General features: G+C 44.8%; 2 protein-coding genes across 4 annotated transcripts in view; one reads left to right on the forward strand and one right to left on the reverse strand.

Annotated features, from left to right (window-relative positions):
- SCAPER (S-phase cyclin A associated protein in the ER) overlaps positions 1 to 20481 on the reverse strand; it is a 242691-nt gene that overhangs the window by 197055 nt on the left and 25155 nt on the right. The window lies entirely within an intron of this gene.
- Positions 1 to 20481, forward strand: part of PSTPIP1 (proline-serine-threonine phosphatase interacting protein 1) — a 54713-nt gene that overhangs the window by 14814 nt on the left and 19418 nt on the right. For both annotated transcript variants that reach the window (XM_080551377.1, XM_080551376.1), the window contains 4 exons: positions 3051 to 3151; positions 6469 to 6543; positions 17814 to 17848; positions 19270 to 19376. In XM_080551377.1, coding sequence (XP_080407503.1) covers positions 3051 to 3151; positions 6469 to 6543; positions 17814 to 17848; positions 19270 to 19376 — 318 coding nt within the window. The remainder of the gene's footprint in view (positions 1 to 3050; positions 3152 to 6468; positions 6544 to 17813; positions 17849 to 19269; positions 19377 to 20481) is intronic.

Below are 20481 nucleotides of genomic sequence, written 5' to 3' on the forward strand. Positions count from 1 at the left end.
GGAGATGCCAGCTCATTCTTCTGTGGCTGCAGCGGCTCCTTTTTGAACGCGCTCAAATCTTACTCCTGCTAGGAGGCAACGGACAGGAAGCAGAGCTGTGAGTAAGGCACTGGCTATTTTGTGCTTTATAAATGGTTCCCAGAGGTACAGATTGTGCTGTCCTTTCATCACAGCATTTGCATCAGTCTAAAAGAGGTGGGGGTAAGACACAGAGAATTTTAGCATTTACTGTACAAAGAGATATGTTGAACAGGAGCAGCAAAGTAACTTTAAAGTGCACTTACCCTCCATTGGTGCTTGTAGCAGCATGCCTGGCTGCTGGGATGATACAAACCCATGTGATATTTCCAATTACCTCTGAGCAGCATTTCTGGGACAGGGAAGCTGTGTACACAGCCACGGGATTTGGCTAATTGCATCTGAAAATATGCAATCAACATTTTTGGGCTGCGAGTTTGCTGTGGAGGGTCTCACTGGAATGATTCTGACAGGCAGAGCGAGCGATTAATGAGAGGTTTTAGAGGAGCAATGCCCTCTGCCCTTGGGATTTCTCAAAAAAGAAAAAATGGAGTAGGGAAGTAACAGTCTACTGCCTGAATATTATCGAGAATCTTCCTCATTTCCTCCACGAATGGCAAAAACTCACTTTTAATTTATTTCACAACAGGATCCCTCCTCAGGATGTGCATTCTAACTTGCCCTTAGAAACATAAGGAAAACTGATGTTTTGTTTTTAAAATCCTGTTGCCTTAGGGCTGATTACACGCATCAGATGAGCATATGTAATCCTATCAGTTTCCTGTGGTTGCGACAGTGCTAAGAGGGGATCCATTTGCACTCTCTCCATCACGTTTTATCTACGTTATTATTTTGCCTGGCTCTATAGAGCAGACACTTTGCTGGTAGAGGCATTTGACTATGCCTCATGTGAACCATTATCCTACTGTCTTTCCTTTCTCCCCACTGCACATGACAAGAGGGTCTATTAAGGAAGAAGAAATTACTGCCATCAAGAAACTAGCACTGGGAACATTGCTATGACCTGTAGGATTTCCAAAGATTGTCTGCAGAACTTTTCCTAAATCTTAATGATGCAAAATGCACTCTCAGGTCTACAAAGCTCCACAGAAGCCCTGGGGCAGGGGTGAGTGGCACAGACACAACCGTGCCTACCACCCGCCAGCACGTGGCCACCACCATGCGCTGCCAGAGCTCACCCTATTCCTCTCCCCTCAGAGCAGTGAGGAAGCAAACCAAAAACTCAGGTGTCCAACCGCTGCTTGCCAGGTGATCCTTCTGGAGACCCAAACTCTAACATCTGTCTTCTTCACAGTTGTTGTGGAAAGCAATAAGCAAATACAATTATTAAATTATAGTTGCTTTGAAGACAGTGGATAAATGCATAAACCATATTCAGTTTGTATATAAACACCTGTATATAAATTGCTTGAAGGAAGGACCACATTCATTCTCTTTATGGCTATAGAGCGCAGTTTTAACACTATAACATATAATACATAACACTATAACATAATGCTCACATGACATTCACCACTACGTTTTCAATAACATTATCACCATGTACTGATTAACCGAGGCTCTCAGTGTAAAAATGGCTTGTCCCAATCCCACTGCAAGGCAGTGGGGGGACTAGAAGGAAAACAAATCCTCTCTGTGCCACATTCAGAGCATGTCGCAGCTATATTCCCTTCCCCTTCTGGGCTTCCAGCATTTCCTCAGCTCAGCAGCACCAGCTTCTCTGTGACTCTGATTTACCTTTCAGGCAGTGCAAATCTGGAAGTTAGTAAAAATTATTAAAGAAGTGCAAAGCTAATAGTCTAGGCACTAATTGTTTTTCTTCTAACTACTCAGATTACTCACGTATTTTTGTCTGAGGTGCACGGAGGTGTGCTCTGATGGATGACATGCACAGGGATAAGCCTGGCACGGGGGCTCACGAGCTGGGGAGGGAACTGCAGTCCTAGACCACAGCAGAGGAACATGGCCCTGAGCAGCATAGAGCCCTGTGACAGGCAGGAGATGAGAGCCCTGGCTTTGGGGCAGCAGACTCCACCCAGCTCCATGACCTGGCCCTCCAGGGGTGTCTGCCTGGAAATCTCACATCACCTTGGCTGGCTCCTTGTGGGGTCATGGAGCAAGACAAACTGCAGTGCTGTGCTGCAAAAATGCCCAAAGGCATATACAAATCCCATGTGTTGCACAGGGAATTAGGCAGTGAATGAGAAAGCAAAGGAAGCTGCCATCCTTGGACAGTCTCAGAAATACACATGTTCAGTTTCCAGCAGGTTCGATGTCCAAATTACCAGGCTCTCTTCATGTTTATGTTCTACTTACAAACGAACAAACCCCAAACTTGTGTCATGTTGAATTTACACCAACCAGACCAATTTCAGCAATGAAAAGAGCTGTTACAGGTACAGCAATCCCAAAGGGAGGCATAGCAACACATGAGAACTCAGCGTTGTCTGACAGCAAATTGCGTCCCTGTGCTACGCACCATCCCCCTGAAACACCCCACCACTGACCAAGTGGCCCAGCCCCTACCCCGTGGATTGATGATATCCATCCGAGCACAATATTCCTTCACCTTTCCACTTGCACCTAGACAGCACATTGCTGTCCTGTGGCAGTGAGCTGACTCTGACCTCTCATTTTAGAAGACATATGGGAAGAGGAGCCATTCTACATCTCCACTGTGCAAAAATCCCCCACACAATACTAAACATGACTTCCCCAAAAAGACAGCTTGCACTGCTTTTGGCACAGCAAAATGTGGGACCCACTTCACTTTTCATCATTAAAAACCAAACTCGATTTAAACAGATTTTACAGATTTTCCTGTTGGAGAAACCTTGCCCTTACTTTCTGCATACTTAGCCCTGTCCCAGATGCCATTTTTCAGGGCAAACCTAAAGGTACATTTGTATTTTCCAGGAAGCTGATTTGTTCAGATGACTGACAGTAGGTGTCTGGTAAGCCTGCAAGGGATGTGCACAAACTATCTCAGCTGCTTCTCTTTCTGCCTTCAGTGCAAGGAGTTCACCTTTCACACCGGCTATGAGGTGCTTGTGCAGCGACTGTTGGATGGGAGGAAGATGTGCAAAGATGTGGAGGATTTACTCAAGCAGAGGTAAGAAAAACGGAGTGGAAAAAAAAAAAAAGAATAGCTTTCATTTTGTCTCCTGTTTTGCATCTGGAAAGGAATAGTAAGCAGTTTCCAAATTCCATAATGATCCTAGTTTGCACAGAAAAACCTGTTTGAGTTGAATCCTGAAGTGGTCACAGCAGCTGAGTCAGGGACCACGCAGTCACCTGAACCAATGGTGACCCATTTCTGGTCCCTGTGCTCCTCAGGGCTGTTTACACAGATCTGAGTATAAAGTAATTTCAGACAAAGAAACAAAATAAATGAGAATTTGATGCCAGTTATGTCTTATGAAGGAGGAGACAGAAGGTGAATGATGGAAGTGAGCAACGAGAGAGATTATCAACATCCTAAGACCAGATGACTTAGCACAGCTTTTTTCCATGGGGCATTTTCTAGCCTTTTTACATGATTTGTAAAGATAGACAATCAATAGAAGCCTGAAAGATATAAGGAGAGAAGAGAGGGGTGAAAGAGTAAGAAATCCAGAGCTCCAGTAAGGCTTGTGCGGTTACTGGTCCATAATCATATGGTAGCAGAGACATCCTGTCCTGGTTTCAGTTAGGACAGAGTTAATTTTCCTCCTAGTAGCTGGTAGGGTGCTATGTTTTGGGTTAGGATGAGAAGAGCGCTGATAACATGCTGATGTTTTAATTGTTGCAGAGCAGTGCTTACACCAGGCCAAGGACTTTCCAGTTTCTCGCTCTGTCCTGCCAGCGAGCAGGCTGGGGGTGCAGCAGGAGCTGGGAGGGGACAGACCCAGGACAGCTGACCCAAACTGGCCAAAGGGGTATTCCATACCATCTGACGTCATGCTAAACAATATATAGGGGTGGCTGGCCGGGGTGGGGGGCCGGCTGCTCGGGGATAGGCTGGGCATCGGTCAGCGGGTGGTGAGCAACTGCATTGTGCATCACTTGTTTCGTACACATTATTATTAGTAATACTATTATCATTAATGTTATTATTATTATTATTATTTTCCTGTCTTAATAAACTGTCTTTATCTCAACTCACAGGCTTCACTTTCCCGTTTCTCTCCCCCATCCCAGAGAGGGAGGGGGGAGGGTGAGCGAACGGCTGTGTGGTGTTTAGCTGCCGGCCGGGTTAAACCACAACACATCCCAACAAGAAGCATTACTAAGTTTACCCTTTCAACAGGGAACAAATGACTTGCAGGTTTTTTTTTTAGAGAGTTCAGTGGCCACATGCAGCATTTCAGTTTCCCGTAACTAACAAGAACGGGCCACCCTTCAAATACAGACAAAGCTATGTAAGATGCTATCAGAGCCCCTTCCTAAGTTTTCACAACTGCCCACATAATTCACACATCTCACCACACTATGAGTAACAACGTCGTAGTTTATCTCCATCCCCTATGTGCTTCCTGGGTGCCCCTCAACAACAGCTATGGACAGCTAATGCTTTTGTGGGTGCGAAAATACATATTACACAGCTGCTCTGACTACTTTGCTATTCATTTTTGTACTTCTGACTTACAAAAAAGATCTGAAATTTTGGTTCTGTTTTAAAGTGGCTGAGTTTCAACAGTTGCAACATGCAGCATGAGGCACATACTCATGCATGACCTGTGAGAAAGCCCCCACGCTATGAATTATATATCCAGCAGGTGATAGTAGAGCAGTTCATCACAGAACTGTCTCCTGAATATCGCTCTGCCTTCCTCAGTCGCAGCCTCCTTTTTCTTCCCACGCTGCCTCCATCTTGTTTTTGGGTTTTGGGTTGCTTTTCTAAAGGCTTCTTCTAAAGCACTGGGACTTTCATGGGGATGCGAGCTGCCAAACTGAGAGCTCATTATTTCAGACGATGAAGAGTCTCCCATCAAAATCCAAAGCTATTTGAATTGCTCTTCTTGATCACCCATGGAAGCATATTTTATTGCCATGTGTCGCAGAGTCCTGAAGTCACATCACTCTGATGGTAGCTTAGCTCTATCTGTTTAAAATAGCTCCTTTGTGACTCATAACTTACCAAGACGAGAGTTGTATTGCAGGCTTCAGGCAGACTGCACTGCAGCATGCATCTGACGCTATACAGAGCCGTGTTTCTGTTCAAAGCCTATTGGAGGGTTTTCTGCAAGCTGCGGGACAAGGTTCTTTCTGTTTGTGGTGGAGGCAGAAAGGGCTTTCCACAAAGGAAAGAAAAAAAAAAAAAAAAAACAACACTTAGAGTCATTTTACGCACCTGAAAGCTGCAAGAACAAGTGTTTCCATGAGTTTTTGCACAACCCCAAAACTTCCCAGTGAGTGTGCATACGCCCATATGTTTGTATGAGCATGTGTGCTAGGGGAGGAGGAAGAGGACAAGACACGGGGCACTAAACATAGAAAGAAGGTGTTATTTGTAGCTTATTCCTGGAACTTTGTCCTCAAATCATTCACAGGAATGACCTAGGAGGAGGACAAAGCACGGGATGAATCCCTGTTCCTAGAGGCTGCCTATGTCAGGGATTTGATGCCAGAATTTCAACACGGAGCCCTGCAGCAGCTGCCCCAAGTCCTGACAACAGCTGCTCTGGCTACTCTCATACTTTATCAGCTTTCTAACCAGATCTTTTGCTCCCAAATACTCCTGCCTGATCCAGAGGAGGGCTGAAGAGTTTGGGGAGTGAGAAAGAGGTCATATTCCACAACTAAGACCTAGATTTAAAACACAAAATATGTTCCAGCTCTTGGCTGTTGCAGGGAACCCTAGAAGCTGTGTGCAAGAATGCCAGAAGGTGAGAAAGGCAGCACACAAAGATGTGAAAAGATGGTGTCAGCCTCCTGCCAAACCCCGCTGACCCGGGCTAGTCCCGTCCCACACGTGAAGTGTCAGGAACACTTGACACAAGAGTTTTGCAGGAACTGGCCATGCTCTTTTCCCTTAATATACTCCGTACAAAGCCAGTTGCAAACCTGCGAGTGGGATTTCACCAGAGCCACCAGTCCAGCTGGCTGCAGTGCAAGGTGCTCACTGCCATCACACGCAGAGGGACAGGCGAACGGGGAGCCAGATATTGTCAGAGAGAAGCGTGCCCAAACTGCTACCCCGTAGCGGTCCTGAAACTTGTGTTAGCATGCCGTAGTCTAGTCAAAGCCATGAGGATGAACAGCTGTTGTCCCTCATTTCTTCCACAAGTAGTTCACCCCAAATATTTTAGACTTAATTTAGAGAAATTAAAGAAATTCTGTTTCTTGTGCTTTGTACCTCAGCTGCAAAGGTAGAGTTGCACAGGAAAGGTTTTGTAAACATTATGCTGGTTCCACTAGGAGACACTGAGAAAGTTTTTCTTTTAACAGAGCGCAAGCAGAAGAGAGATATGGGAAAGAGCTGGTTCAAATTGCCCGAAAAGCAGGAGGACAAACAGAAATCAAGTAAGCAATTCTATTTTTGGTACAAATGCAAGCATTTTGGAAGCAACGTCAGACACCTGCTTTGCTTATGAATGGGGTCATAAGCTGCTCGCTTCAGCACTTCATGGTGTAGAAGAAAATAGGGAACACCAGGGTCCTTCAAAACAAGACTCAGAAAATCTCTCTTTGGGAATGGCCAGTAGGCCTGTACTGAGAAAATTCTTAATTTCAGCACTGCTAACAATGTTTAATATTTGCTTCCAAGAGCAAACTGAGCGATGGGGAAAAAGGAAAAGGAAGATGTTGGTAAATGTTTCACATGCTGGCTTGGCTAGCCCTAACCCTAACCCTAAACTCATAGCGACTGACAGAACAAACCCAAAGTGCAAAGACACTAAAAATCACCCTCTGCAGCAGGAAAAATGCTTGGCTTAGCTTAGGAATACAATCTTTAAAACTCTTTCAAGGGATTTTACTTGAGACAAATCAATACAACTACTGAAATACACTAAAATGACATATTTTTCTCTGTCGCCAGTACTATTTTAGATCATGTGTAGATTGTGTTGGGAGAGGTAGATATATGTTGGCACAGAATTTAACTTAATAAACACTGCTGATAAACCGCTACTATTATTGATGGTAGCAGCAGTATTGAGACATTTGGTCATTACTGTAACAAGTAATAACACAGGAATAAAGTGGAAGAGGATGAAGATTTGGGGTCACAGAAGACAGGACTGAAAGAGACCTCAATCTAAACAAAACAGCTCTATTGATTGAGGGGCCCCCTACTCTCACCCACCCTATAGCTCATTTCTTAATCACCCTCTCCTTTTCACATCTATTTATCGCTCTCTTTTGCTATAAGCATGGTTTCCTGCTCATATTTCACTGTAAAACTTGACCCCAAAATCTTTGGACCATCATGACATGCAAGTGCCAGGCAATCACCTGTAGCACTTGCCACTGACTTGGTGGCACACCCAGGCCGATGGGGAACTGGTGCATTAATCCAAGTGCCTGGTAATGGAGAGAGCACCGAGGCTCGCTCCAGAGCGCATGCAAGTCTCTCTGTTTCCCTCGTTACTCCATCTCTGCCTCACCCTTGAACAATGCATTAGAGTATCACAGAGGCATAAGGAGAGGTATAAAAGGGTACAAGGAGACACCTTCCTGGTGTCTCAGTACAGAGACTTAATCAGAGAAAAGGAAATTAAAATAGCAGATTAAGGATGGATGGCTTCTTTCCAAAGCAAATGATAATATTAGCAATTGAGGATTACCAAAAGGCTCCACCTAAATTTCCTTACTGGCAATTCAAGGCAGGTAGAGCAAACACGTTCAGAAACAGAGAGCTTTGGCTGCTCTTCTGTGACTTAGTGGATAACTCACAGGTCTGACTTTTCCTAAGGGATTGTAATGGCTTGATTTAGAGGCACAGGCAAGCCCCAGGGCTGGGATATGGATCCGTGTTCTCCTAAAGTTAGAGGAAGTTTGGAACCAAGCCCAGCTCCAGTTTGATCCAGCAATTTTATAGCTTGGTATAGAAAGAAGGCTGAATATACCAACAAGGCATGCTGCAGAGCTGATTTACTGTGTTTCCATAAACGCATGCCTGGTCTGGGTAGGGACTAGCACTGCAGTGATATATACTTTTTATTTTATCAGAGCGAATGTTTCATTGTACTTATTTCTGAAGCAGAGGGAGAGCACACTTTGCTTTCTTTCAGCATCCCTCTGGTTGTTGAAGGGGTTACACAGGTGGGCAGTGAAAGACTTTTGTCCAGAGTTCACACTTTAAAATCAGAGAAAAGTGAGATCTATTGAGGACTGGAACTATTCATGAATGTGAAATATTTGATGTTAATGCCTTGATATTTTTGACCTGATGTGCAGTTTGTTTAGATGGCATACATTGCTGACAACAGCGCTGCTCCCAGGGTCAGTCCTCCAGAGAGGCTGGAGGCAGGGAACTCACCTTCTACCCTTAGTAAGAGCTTGAAAGGTAGCCCCCTGCGTTGCACCAAGTGCTTCCTCTTTTTAGGGCTCCCTATTATCCGATAGCACACTGAATACTGGTAGTATTACAAATACCTGACAGGTAGTATTACAAATATCTGAATGGGGCTGTTCACATCTTTGAATGTATCTTTGGGTAGCAGTATTTCTCAAATGAAATCTAACTAAGGTGTTGTGCAGGCATGCAAGTATGGATACTTAAAACTTGCATTCAGCAATCACCAGGAAAAAAGCAGCTTCCTCAACCCTCCCCCCCCCTTTCTTTTTTTTTTTTTTCTCAGAATTTTACAGAACTCCCTGTGCCATGCTATATATCACAGAGGAGCAAGAATTATTATTTTTAGATCACTCACTTATTTCCTTGATAATGTAAAATTATCCTCTCATCTAAATTACAGTCACCTTTTAAATATTTCTGCTGCTAGAGCTTTCTGTCACTTCTCCAGGAAGTCATTTCACATTCCAGTAGTTCTCAATATCAGGAAGGTGGCTGGTTGCCTTTTAAAAGGTTGATAAAAAGAAAGAAGACAACTACTGATAAACTTTCAGTGTCAGAGAACACCCAGAAAACCTTAAGGGAAACAACCGCAAAGCCAATTAATTCTGCTTAGCACATTATAAACAACTGCTGAACCTAACGAATTGGCTCCAAAAACCTCTCATCCCTCCAGCAGGTCAAATCGATGCTCTGTAGCAGGTAGGGAAAGCAGCGCACGGCAGAAGCAGCACAAACCCAGGGTGAACAGCTGTACCTGTCTAGTGGTCCAGGCAAAACATCGGTGGCAAACCCATGCTTTCCTTCACCCCCAGCTTTTGCTTGGCCTGGAGCAAGTTGCTGAATTCATCTGGATGTATAAATAGTTTCTGCTACCCATCTTTATTTACTGAAATGTACAGATGAAGAAACGTGCTGCTGACTCAAAAGACAACTAGTAGGGAAGGCTTGCGGAAATGCAACAGCAGCGTTGGGACCACTCTCTGTTGCTCTTAGTAAAAATGTAGGTGACAACAGACATTGGGTTTCCACCTGTATACTCTCCAGTGCTTGTTCTTCCACCATCACTACAAAAGTTTGGTATAGAGGAAGGCATACAACGTGCTCCTGGTGACCAGGCTGGGTGCCCCAATAGGATGAGCTGTCCTACGAGGAGATATCGGGGGCCTGTCAGCAAGCTCCCGATGGGGAACTGACCCCTCCAGGCCCAGCCCCAGTAGTGCTTGGCAGAGACAACTACAGTCCAAAACTGTAGGGGGACACTTTACTACTGCTGATACTCAGTAGTGAAACATCTGAACCTGGGAAAAGGTCCGCCTGCAGAGTCCTTGGCACTAGAAATATGAGGAAAGCACTTTGACCTGAGAGCTAGCAGGGTATGAGTTTTCAGCGCTGCTTACCAGAGATGCAGCTTGCTTCAGTTGGTTCCTCACTGGTCCTTTTCTAACTGCTATAGGAAATGGCTAACTTTAGCCTACAGCTAGAGAAAATTTTCCTACAAAGCAAGAGAGGGAGATGAGGAACAACTTTTTTTTTTTTTTTAATTAAAAAAAGCAAAGGCAGGGCTTCTAAAAGCAGTTGATGCTGGTTACCATGGGCACGGCAAACAAACACTGCAAATCCCATCTCAAGAAGTAAAAGTTCCCTGAAAGCGCTGCCTAACAGCCAAAACACACACTCATTCAATAGCACAGCCTGGTTCAAGCAATTTTGGGCGTTCTGTCTTCTTGCCCTTGCTTCAGGCACTGCAGCTGGTAGAAACTACTTCCGACAGGGAAGGGAGATATCCACTTTTGGCACGTGGCACAGACCTAACTCAGCAATTGCTGGAAGCCTTGGGAAGTTCACTCTGACACATAGAAGGAGACACACACTTACACACAATTTTCATACTGCAAGAAGGGTCACGCATGCTCAGACCAAAATCTGTTCAGCCTAATATCCCATCCCTGGCGCCAGATCCGTGTGGAAGGGCAGAACAGAGCAAGCATAGGAGAAAGTTTCTCCTAAACAATCTGGCCTTAACAACTGGTGGTTCAGGGGCTGCCAAACCAGCAGCAGCTTTATATTGAATAGCCCCCAGCAGAGTTTTCTTGTGCCTTGATCTTATTTGAAATCCTGAAACATTTTATTAGCATCCACTGAATCTCCTAGCAAAGCAATGCACTTGCCTGTTACATGTAGAAGTGCCTTTTTTGTTGTTCGTTTCTAACCTGCCTCACCACACTTGCCATGTTAGCTGAGACATCACAACAGAGGCAGGTTAGCATCCTTTCAGCGAGGTTTCTCAAGGCGTGCCTGCACTGGTAAGCTGCAGTCCCCCTGCTTTTTGGTCTTACACACACACTGAGCACCATACCATCATCGAACACCTGGAAAAGGCTGGCTGCTTCTTTCGAGGCAATCACCTGGCTGTCCCAGCACAGTTGTGAACGAGCACTGTATGTGGAGATATGGGAAGCTGGGGAGTCTTAGGGAAAGTGCTGGGAGGAGAACAGCTATCTGAAGGGAACATCCCTCCCTTCAAATAGCAGTGCAGACGTAACTCTTGGGTGGGTCAGACCTAGGAAGGGACAGGGCAGTCCCTGAGGAGTGGGCAAGACGTGAGGATCACAGCAGTCACGGTAGAAGGATGGATACTGCCCAGAACCAGACCTCTGGAGCTCACCTATCAGAAGTCAGGGCTAATGGGTATTTTAAAACATAAAGTAGAAATTAAGACATTTAAGTTTAAAACTCTGTTAACCCACTTTTTTTTTTTTTAGTTTATATATTGAAATTTCATAGTCTCTAATTATTCAAGAAATTATGAAAAAGATGATTACAAAGCTATAGCCGTATATTCTCAGCAAAGCACAGGTTATGCTGATTTCCAACAGGGGAGAGGGAACTACATATTATGAAGTTTAAACTGCTGTATATTTTTATAGCCTCCATATTCTGCATAGCACACATGGGAAAGGATGCACAGGGAGTGAGGATTTTCAGCTGAGTTACAAACTGAGAACAAATTTGCAACTGTTTACCGGTAGCACTCCCAGTAATAGATGATTCTCTTCAGAGCTCCTGCCTTTAAGAGGAAACACCTTTCAGGCTGCAAGGTGACTAGGAATTTCCATGCAGTAGCTTTGGGCAACTTTTCAGCAGAAGAATATGAGAAAAAGTATACCACAGAGCCCAATTTTCAGACACATCTTCTGCTTCAGCCGAAACAGAGCCTCTGGGATCTCAGCTCTTCTGTAAAGCAACTGATGTAAACATGTGGTAGCTGGTTAAATCTGCCTCGTCTGACAACTGCTATTTTTGTCATTTGTCCTGCTTGTCTCTTCTCGTGTATATGATTTCCTATGTTTTTCCTTCCTTCTTTTCCACTAACATCTCCTTCAGACCTTGGGAAAGGGCAGTTCCTTCAGACTCGTGCCTGCTCTGCCCTTCTGCGCAATGCCTGAAATAGAATATTTCAGTGAGCGTGAGGTGAGGGCACCTGTAACGAAATGCCAAGCTGCTGCTTCCTGTGTATAAATATAGTGTGTCTGTCACATAATATACACAATCTTCTGTATTATTCACACAAAGCAAGCATTTTTTAACCGAGGCTAAAAACCTTTTGGAAGGTCACATTCTTCCATGGTTAAATATTTTCCACTCAAAAGTTCTGAACCTGCACAGAGTTTGTACACTCACACACTCATATTCTGAACTTTCAGGATGCTGTGAAAATAGATCCAAGCATGTGCTTGAAAGAAGTGTGCCTCTGCTCAGTTTTTAAATCCAATCTAGACATGCTCTCTAGTGATGAGGACAGGCATTTTTGAGCAGGAGATGGGGAAATTTAGTCTTACGTGAGAGGTACATGAATTGTTTCGATTGTTTTACCCATTGATTGGAACGCCCTAGGTCATTCTGCAGTCACAAGGGGTCTGTTTGCTCTCTTGTCCCAGCAAAGCCTGGGGCGATTTGTGCGTGCTCCCAGCAACCAGCCCTGAGAATGGTGGTATCGCCCTGTTCCCATTCAGTCCAGGGCTGCTTCCGCTTCTGACGCTTATCTGAAAATATGTAAGTAGCAACAGCAAAAGACGTATGCAGACACACCGCAGCATTAGAGGAACTCTCCACATCTGTGGCTATTTTCATGAAAGACATGCTCCATCCCACCTGACACTGAGCCCAGCCTGCTGCATGCTGCAGCCTCCCCTAATAGCTGGCTACTGAGGCTAGCGCCTTGCTGCAGCTAACCTGTAAACAGACAAAAACTTGGACTCCAGCAGACAGAGAAGGGTGCTGCTCATGCCTTTTCTCTACCACAGGTGGTTTAAACATCACACCACAGCTGGTACCTATACAGAAATCTTTCTAGTTGCACAGGGTGGTTTTGCTTTTCTGTTTGAGGACAAGAAGAAAACATCCTGGCAAGCGATGCTAGATGTGATTCTTGCCTGCAATACTCTGCTATGTGCCTGGCATCAGACTGGGTAGTGAGGCGTTATCTCCCTGTTTAAAGAGCACAACATCCCGCTCCGCACCCACACTCTTCCCTCTCCTCGCCCCTCCCCACATCCATCCCTGCAGAGACCCCCCAGGTGATTGAGACCAGATGCTTTTGGACTTCTTTCTCCCCACTTTGTTACCGCCACTAGGCTTCACAGAAAAAGCGTTGGTAATATCACCTTAGGTCTATCCTACATGACAAGAGGAAAGACAGACGTTAACCGTGGCCTCAGAGGGGGCAGGCAGTGAGTGGGTTTCTGAGGCAGTGGGTGAACAGGACTGCTGGAAAGCGTTCTGCAGGCTGTATCTGGCAGAGACTTCTCCCAGCTTCAGAAAGAATGTTTAAAAAGAAAACAAAAGAAAACCCAAAAAACAGTAAGAGCAGAACAGCGTAGATTGTATTGATGTTAAAATGTAAACTGAGCAAAAAGGAAGACTGAGTTATTTTAGACGAAGGTGGAGTTATTTTCCACTTCTATTCACCAAGCAAAGATAAAAAAGAAAGAAAATTTTAAAAGAGCTGTGGTTTTCCGGTTAGAAGAGCTTATGTTTTACTTTCCTGTGTACAAGATGTAGAGGGACTCTATGAATTACTCAGTTAAATCAGTCTCTAATTGGGTGAGGAAGCAAAGTACTGAAAAAAAATGCCCAAGGCAGCAAGCCTACGGTTACAAAAGAGCCGTTCACCAGGGTATGTAGCGAGCCTACCTGTGGCCTCAGCACTGCCACTGAGAGCTCTGCTGATTGCATCTCTGGTGCCATGAAATTCAGCCTGTGATGACTCTGAAGAAGGTACCAGAGCCCCATCTGCAGTGCATTTCCTAGCAATCCTGGTGTCACGCAGGACTGCCCAGCACAGTCTTCTCTCCAGCAACAGCACAGCTCCCTAGCGAAAGCAAGGTCCAAGAGACGAAACGAGGGAAAGCAAATGCTAAGAGCAGCTGGGACAGGTTCAGTTTTAAATGTTGCCACCCATGCTGTTCCAAACCCCGTGCGCTAAGTTCCCCTCCTGAACTGACTATAAGAAAATTTTGCAGTGAGTGAAATGGATTTATGATCGGAAGCAGTGGTTCCTCACTACTTCTCATACTGCCAAGCGAGGCACCTCTTCTCAAATACAGGATGCATTTCCTGCCTTGAAAACAGAGGCAAGTTCTGCTGAGAGAAAGAAATCAAACCGAGCTCTCTAACGATGCATTCCGTAAATGCTTATCCTCTTAGAGGAGAGCCACAGGGACCTGCAGTCAGTACCCTAGGGAGATCGGGTTGCCAGGTAAATTTGGGCAAGTCTGCTTTGGAAAGGATTTTGAAACCTACAGAGCTAAGAATGCTAAATAATGAGCTTTATTGCCACATGCTTGTGTTCTCTACACCTCTCCTTGGCTGCCCAGGTCCTCTAAAAGCTCTGCTAGTCTTCTTCTACCCCCCCACTTGGAAAAACAAACACTGAAAAGTGCATATTTTACAATAGCAGCTCAGTTCTGCTGTGCTCGAGTTAGAGGATACTACAGTACCAATATTTTAGCCACTAGATGGCAAAAATCACCAGAGGTTGCTGCAGAGTGGCTGTCACAATGGCTATATCTGTTCCCCATTTTTCTGGGTTCACGTTTAATCCTGTCTGCACCTGAAATTCATTTTGACAAACATAATCTTTAAATGTCCAAGGGGGAGCCTTAACAAGCAAGCACAGCAAATTCGTGTCCAACCCTATTTCACTGAGACTTCTGCAAGGGGCTGCAAGTAAAGATGCCCAAAGGTGTCTTGTCCTTAGCTGGGGTGGTTTAAGTTTTCCTGAATTGGCATGGAAACACCAGATATGAGGAAGTTAAAGAAAAAGGGGGGTGGGGAGGCAAACTGTAGTTTTTCTTGAATTATTTTCAACTTCAGGTTTTCTAATTTGGCCAGAGAAAAAAAAAAATCAACAAAAAAATAAATTGCTACCACAATGCCAACAGCACGATATACTGTGAGGATAAAGCACTGCATAGAAGTGCTCCTAAGAGTGAAGACATCCTCACTTCAGTTGCTTTGGAATCAAGCCCTTACCAATCTTATTAGAGAGTCACACCCACGCAGAAGAAAGAGGCAATAGGTATTGTATATACAAGGGTACCGACTGAATTAAAACTCTCATGTAGGTCTGCTACATGGGATGCTTCCACGAAGCTCTCCAAAGCACTGACATTACATATTTCACTAGCACAATCTGAGCAGCTAGCAGGAGAGAAAAATTTATCTGTAGGATTGCTGCTGCTGCAGCCAGCACATCCCTGCAGCCCAGAAATCATAGAGGAATACCTGATGGATCTGTGGGTCGAGATTTGATTTACTTGTCCTCCCCCCCAACATAAGCTGTCACAACAACATGGTTGCTACTCCAAGCCCCATAGGGATGAAGGATCTGATTCACTGATTTCAGAAAATTATTATAAAAATAGGGAAGGAAATGGCTTAAGTCTATTTCCGTCTTCCTAGGGACTGTGGCCTTGCCCTAACCAGCAGCTAAGGAACTGCCTGTGCAGATCTTTTATGCCAGGAGCAAAAGGCCAGAGCTTTCTGAAATAGCAACTAAAGACCATGTAGGGGCAAATGGGTTCCTCAGCTCATAGCCAGGTGTGTTATTATACCAGAAAACCAACTGATCCTTACAGAAAGCCAGCAAAAATGAGAGAAGCTTCATGTACTGCTTATCATGATCTACTCTGGTAGCTCTGGTGTCTGGAAAACAAAAAAGCAGCAAAACGCTTTTGTCCTTGATATGTATTGATTATGAATTATTTTTTTCAGTATCCATTACAGCAGCTTTTTCAGCCTTGCCATAATCCAAATCACCAACACTGATGAAAAAATCTCTGAACAACAGATCAATATGTCACGCAAAAACAGTATGTGCAATTTGCAAGTGTCCTCTGTTTTTAAAATGTCAGTATTTACCTATTTCTAGCATGAAGTTGCTAGCATATTTCCCACCTCCCATTGGACAGTCCATACAAAAAAAAAAAAAGGAAAAAATATACTTATGGAATAAAATTAGCTTAAGTTTTCAAAATAATCCTTTAGAGCTTTTAGGTGGGGAAAAGCTAAATCAGCTACTGATATTCAACTTGGTTTTTGATTTCAAGTTTTTAATTAAATGAGCTGTAATTAATCCTGTTTTATTCCTTTGTGTTGTGAAAATTTATTTTCCATCGAAGTTTTCACTCCAGACTCACTTTGTGTGAACAAGGGTACAGAAGGAAAGGTGAATGAACCTTCAGAATGACCGAATATCGTTAGGATGATAATCTGCCACCAAAACAAATTTAGTTTACCATAGTTATTTCCTTGAGAAGATGCTGAAAGAGTCCAACAGGTAGATGAATGCTCATGGTTTCTGGCTGAAAGCCTTTTCCTTATATTTCCATGGACAGATACAAAGCTAGATTTGGAAGCACTTTGCAGGGCAGCTATCGCTGAGGACAGACCCAGTCTTTCCCATCCCCTGTGCACTTTCCTTCTGCCTGGTAATGTGTTCTTGCTACTTGGACAACAAGCTTTGATTAGGAAACAGATGTTCAGCCTAAATTAACACAGGGCAATTAGGACTCTTCACACAACTCCTAAGCCTCCTGGAACGCACAGGAGATGCAGGATTTCCCTCCCCATCTGCAGTCACACATGGCTGAGGAGTGACACGCATCCTCTTCTGGCCTCTCCCAGTAGCCAGGCTTCAGCCAAGGAGATTTTGGAGGCTTTTCCCCTGGCCTCCTGCCTGGGGCAGTCGGGTGCACTCTGGAGAGCCCAGAACTCTTTCCCTCAGGGAACAATACAGCCTAGGGCCCGAAGAGATGATTTCTGAATCTGAAAAACCTCAAAAATCACTGCACCTACTATCTCGGCTTCTGTGTACGCAAATGTCCTTCCAGCCTGCGAACTCGGAGCTAGAGCTGATTATTAAGTTGAAAAGGCCCCTTACAGACTGTGCTCTTTCCTCTCCTGTCACCTCTATACTGGTCTTTTTGCTGCTTTCTAAAAGGACTCTGGCTCACCAAAAATCAGGACATAGGTGAACTACCGTTACCCCTTCACGTCCCCTGCAACTCCCCACTGCAGGACCGCTCTGCTCGATGCGCGGGTCCATCAGAGGAGCAGTGTCAGTTTCGGCACTGTATATCGCAGCCCGAGGCCTGGTTTTACAGCACGGGTTATTCATGTTGTGCTTCTGGGATGCTGAGAGCCCCTGGCGAGCAACAGTTTCACGGCTCTCAGAGCCTTGTGTCCTTCCAAGGACAGCGAGCTGCACCACACGGGGGTGCTAGGAAAGCGCAGGATGGAGATGCTGCACAGCAGAGCTGCTCCGGCTTCAAGGGTGACCAGGGAGGAAAATTTTGCCGGTGCTGCATTCAACACAGAAAGCGGGGCTGGCTTCTCTCTACCCTTCGGGCTAGTGCTCTGAAACCCAATTTCCCTTGACCATCTTTATTTCACTCAGTTGACTTGCATCCGTTGGCAATGTGCAAGAACAGAGAAATGTCTGTTAGCGCTCTGTTACAAATACAGATTAAAAAAGAGGGTGCACATAAGGAGCACTGCAATTCCTTGCTTCATGGAGCATTTTATTGCATTTCCTAGTGGTAACAGATTGATGCTATTGTGTCTCTTAGCATGGTCAATTTTTATCATAGGACTATTAAGAGCTTTATTTCTGGGTGGATCTTTTGTTTGAGGGAAAGTTTTTCCTCTAGATTCACAATCCATCCTTCGAAGCCTATGCTAACAAAGCACACTTCTTTTTATCTCACAGCACGCTGAAGGCAGCATTTGAGAGGCTTAAGCAACGTAAGTATTTACATCTTTCTTTCTGACCTGGGTTAAGACAGACACGTGATTGTGTTTCCCACCTCTGGGGTTGTTTCTTCTCTTCCCCCTCACACTTCTAATGTTTCTGTCCTTGTCCTTAGTGTGGAGAGTGGAGGGAAAGGGCACTCAGTAGAGTCCTTCCCCAAGGCTGGGCATCAAATCCAATCTCTGGAGGCACAGAAAATCGCTTGTCCCTCAAACTAGTCTTACCTGGATCAAATCACATAATATTAGCACGGTTCCCACCTCTACAAACCACTAACGTCAAAACAGCACGCTTGTTTACTGTGCCCAAGTCCAAGCTAAAGCCTTTCACGCAGGAAGAGCACCACCACCATAGCCAATAGGACCGTGCACCTGGGTGCTGGCACCTGCTCTTGGTGTAAAAACAACACCCTTAGAAAAGCAGCTGGTGAATTAAGGTATTCTTAGAGCTTGGGTGGGGGAGTTCAACAGGCTCTGGGGAGACCTTACAGCGGTCTTTCAGTATCAAAAAGGGGCCTACAAAAAGCTGGAGAGGGACTCTACCAGGGAGTGTATTGACAGGACAAGGGGTAATGGTTTTAAACTAAAAAAGGGTAGATTTAGATTAGATATAAGGAAGAAATTATTTACTCTGAGGGCAGTGAGGCACCGGCACAGGCTGCCCAGGGAAGCTGTGGCTGCCCCATCCTTGGACGCATTTAAGGCCGGGCTGGATGGGGCTTTGGGCAGCCTGGGCTGGTGAGAGGTGTCCCTGCCCATGGCAGGGGGGTGGAAGTAGGTGATCTTTATGGTTCCTTCCAACCCAAACCATTCTGTGAGTCTATAAGTTCTGGAAAATGCAGGGCTCCATTTCAGAGCCACCAAAGCTGACAAATGCAGAGATGTTACCAGCCACTGGCATCAGCCAGGTGGCCTGAAATTCAGCCTGTCTTAGCTGACCCTTGAAAATCCTCAGCTTGCAACAACCTCTGATGATGTTTGTGCAAGGCTGGAGGCAAATGGCAAAGAATATCCAGTGGCACAGAGGAGGGAAAGGCAGACTCCAGGGGGATGATGGGCATCAGTTCCCTCCTTCCCTCACCCCACATCTATGGCTGGGGTAAATGGGGCTGTGAAGAAATGCAGCCAGCCTCTGCATTTGCCAAGGCTGCCCTGAGTGGGTGCTCCAGTTCTGCAGCAAGCTGTCTTGCCCATGTATGTGAAGGCACTGAGAGGACCTGCAAAAAGCCCTGTTCAGGTTGTGTGAACCCTCAGCAATGTCAGGCTCCCTGTGTTTCTGCATGCACTTTTTTTTAATGCTGCTTTGCTCATGGCAAATTGTACTGTGTCCACATCTTAGAAATATCTCCTGAAAAACGTGACTTTACATATAAAGACCTTACCACTGACTGCATATGAATTCTGATCTGCTTTAGAAATTGAAAGCGTTGGAAACTCTCACATCCAGCTAGCAGTCATGCTGAAGGATGAACTGAAAGGAATAGAGGAGTTCCGAGAAAGACAGAAGGAGCAAAGAAAAAAGGTGAGGAATCAGCAGAACTTGGAAACATGTTGGGTCAGCGGTCCATTCTGATGACCTGCCTCCAGCCATAGGCTGGGAATAGTGCAAAAGATGATAAAATGCACCCAGCGTATCCTGTTCACTCCATGTACTACACTGTGGAAGAACGACTTTCTGAGCCCAGCTAGAAGTTATGTAATGCTCTGAACTCAGGAGACAGAAGCTCTAGTCACTTCTACTGTCTGTGTAACTGCAGATACTATTCTTATCCCCGTAAGAACTTAATCCATCCTTCCCTCTTTTTATACCTGCACTAAGTACATTGCTATGGCATGATCCTGCATGATCTCTAACATGCACTAAAATAAAAGGATAACACAAACATCTAAAATCATAAATGATCATAAAATCATTTTAAATTCATAAAATGAATGTTATGCTGAATGCAGCACACATGTTGAGTTACAGATACTGGGAATAGCATCTAGTTGATGTTATATAATAAAAATCAGAGTATATTTAAGGCTATTTCATTTTCTAGGGTCTTATTCAGCTCCAAGTCACTTGAAGAAGTAGCTCTTCACAGAAACAAGTGGTCACTCTTAGTCCTCTGGTTCCACAGGCTTGAAGACAAAGAGCTGACAGTCACTTAACACTGAAAACAATGACTTAAGGAGCAGTAAAAATCAAATATCCAGTCCTATGCCAATTTCAAACAAACGAAAATATATATGGGCAGTGTCCAATGCAGCAAAACTCAAATCTACAACCCAGACACACAGGAACTTAGAACAGCACAGAACTGAATACGAGAGTGGGTAAAACCAGCTCTGCTTCTGACTGTGTTGCTACTGAGATCTGAAGTTCACAACAATCCGATAAAGCAAATTATGCATGCAAAGACAGACAGTGTGCACCTCGGTCATCAGCATTCCTCTCCCACACCCACGCTTCACTACTGGGATCCGCAAAGAGAGAGCCTCTCTCTCCTGTGGAAAACAATAAGCCTGTAACTCAAATGGGAACTGTTATAGGGGCCTGGGGAAAAGGTAAAATCTCCTTTGGAGTCTCAGGACCCCATCACAAACTGCTCTCTCTGTCTAGCATGTGGCTGTAAGGAAGCCAA

Source organism: Anser brachyrhynchus (assembly GCF_964034855.1).
Source record: "Anser brachyrhynchus genome assembly, chromosome: 11".
In the NCBI taxonomy this organism is placed as follows: Eukaryota; Metazoa; Chordata; class Aves; order Anseriformes; family Anatidae; genus Anser; species Anser brachyrhynchus.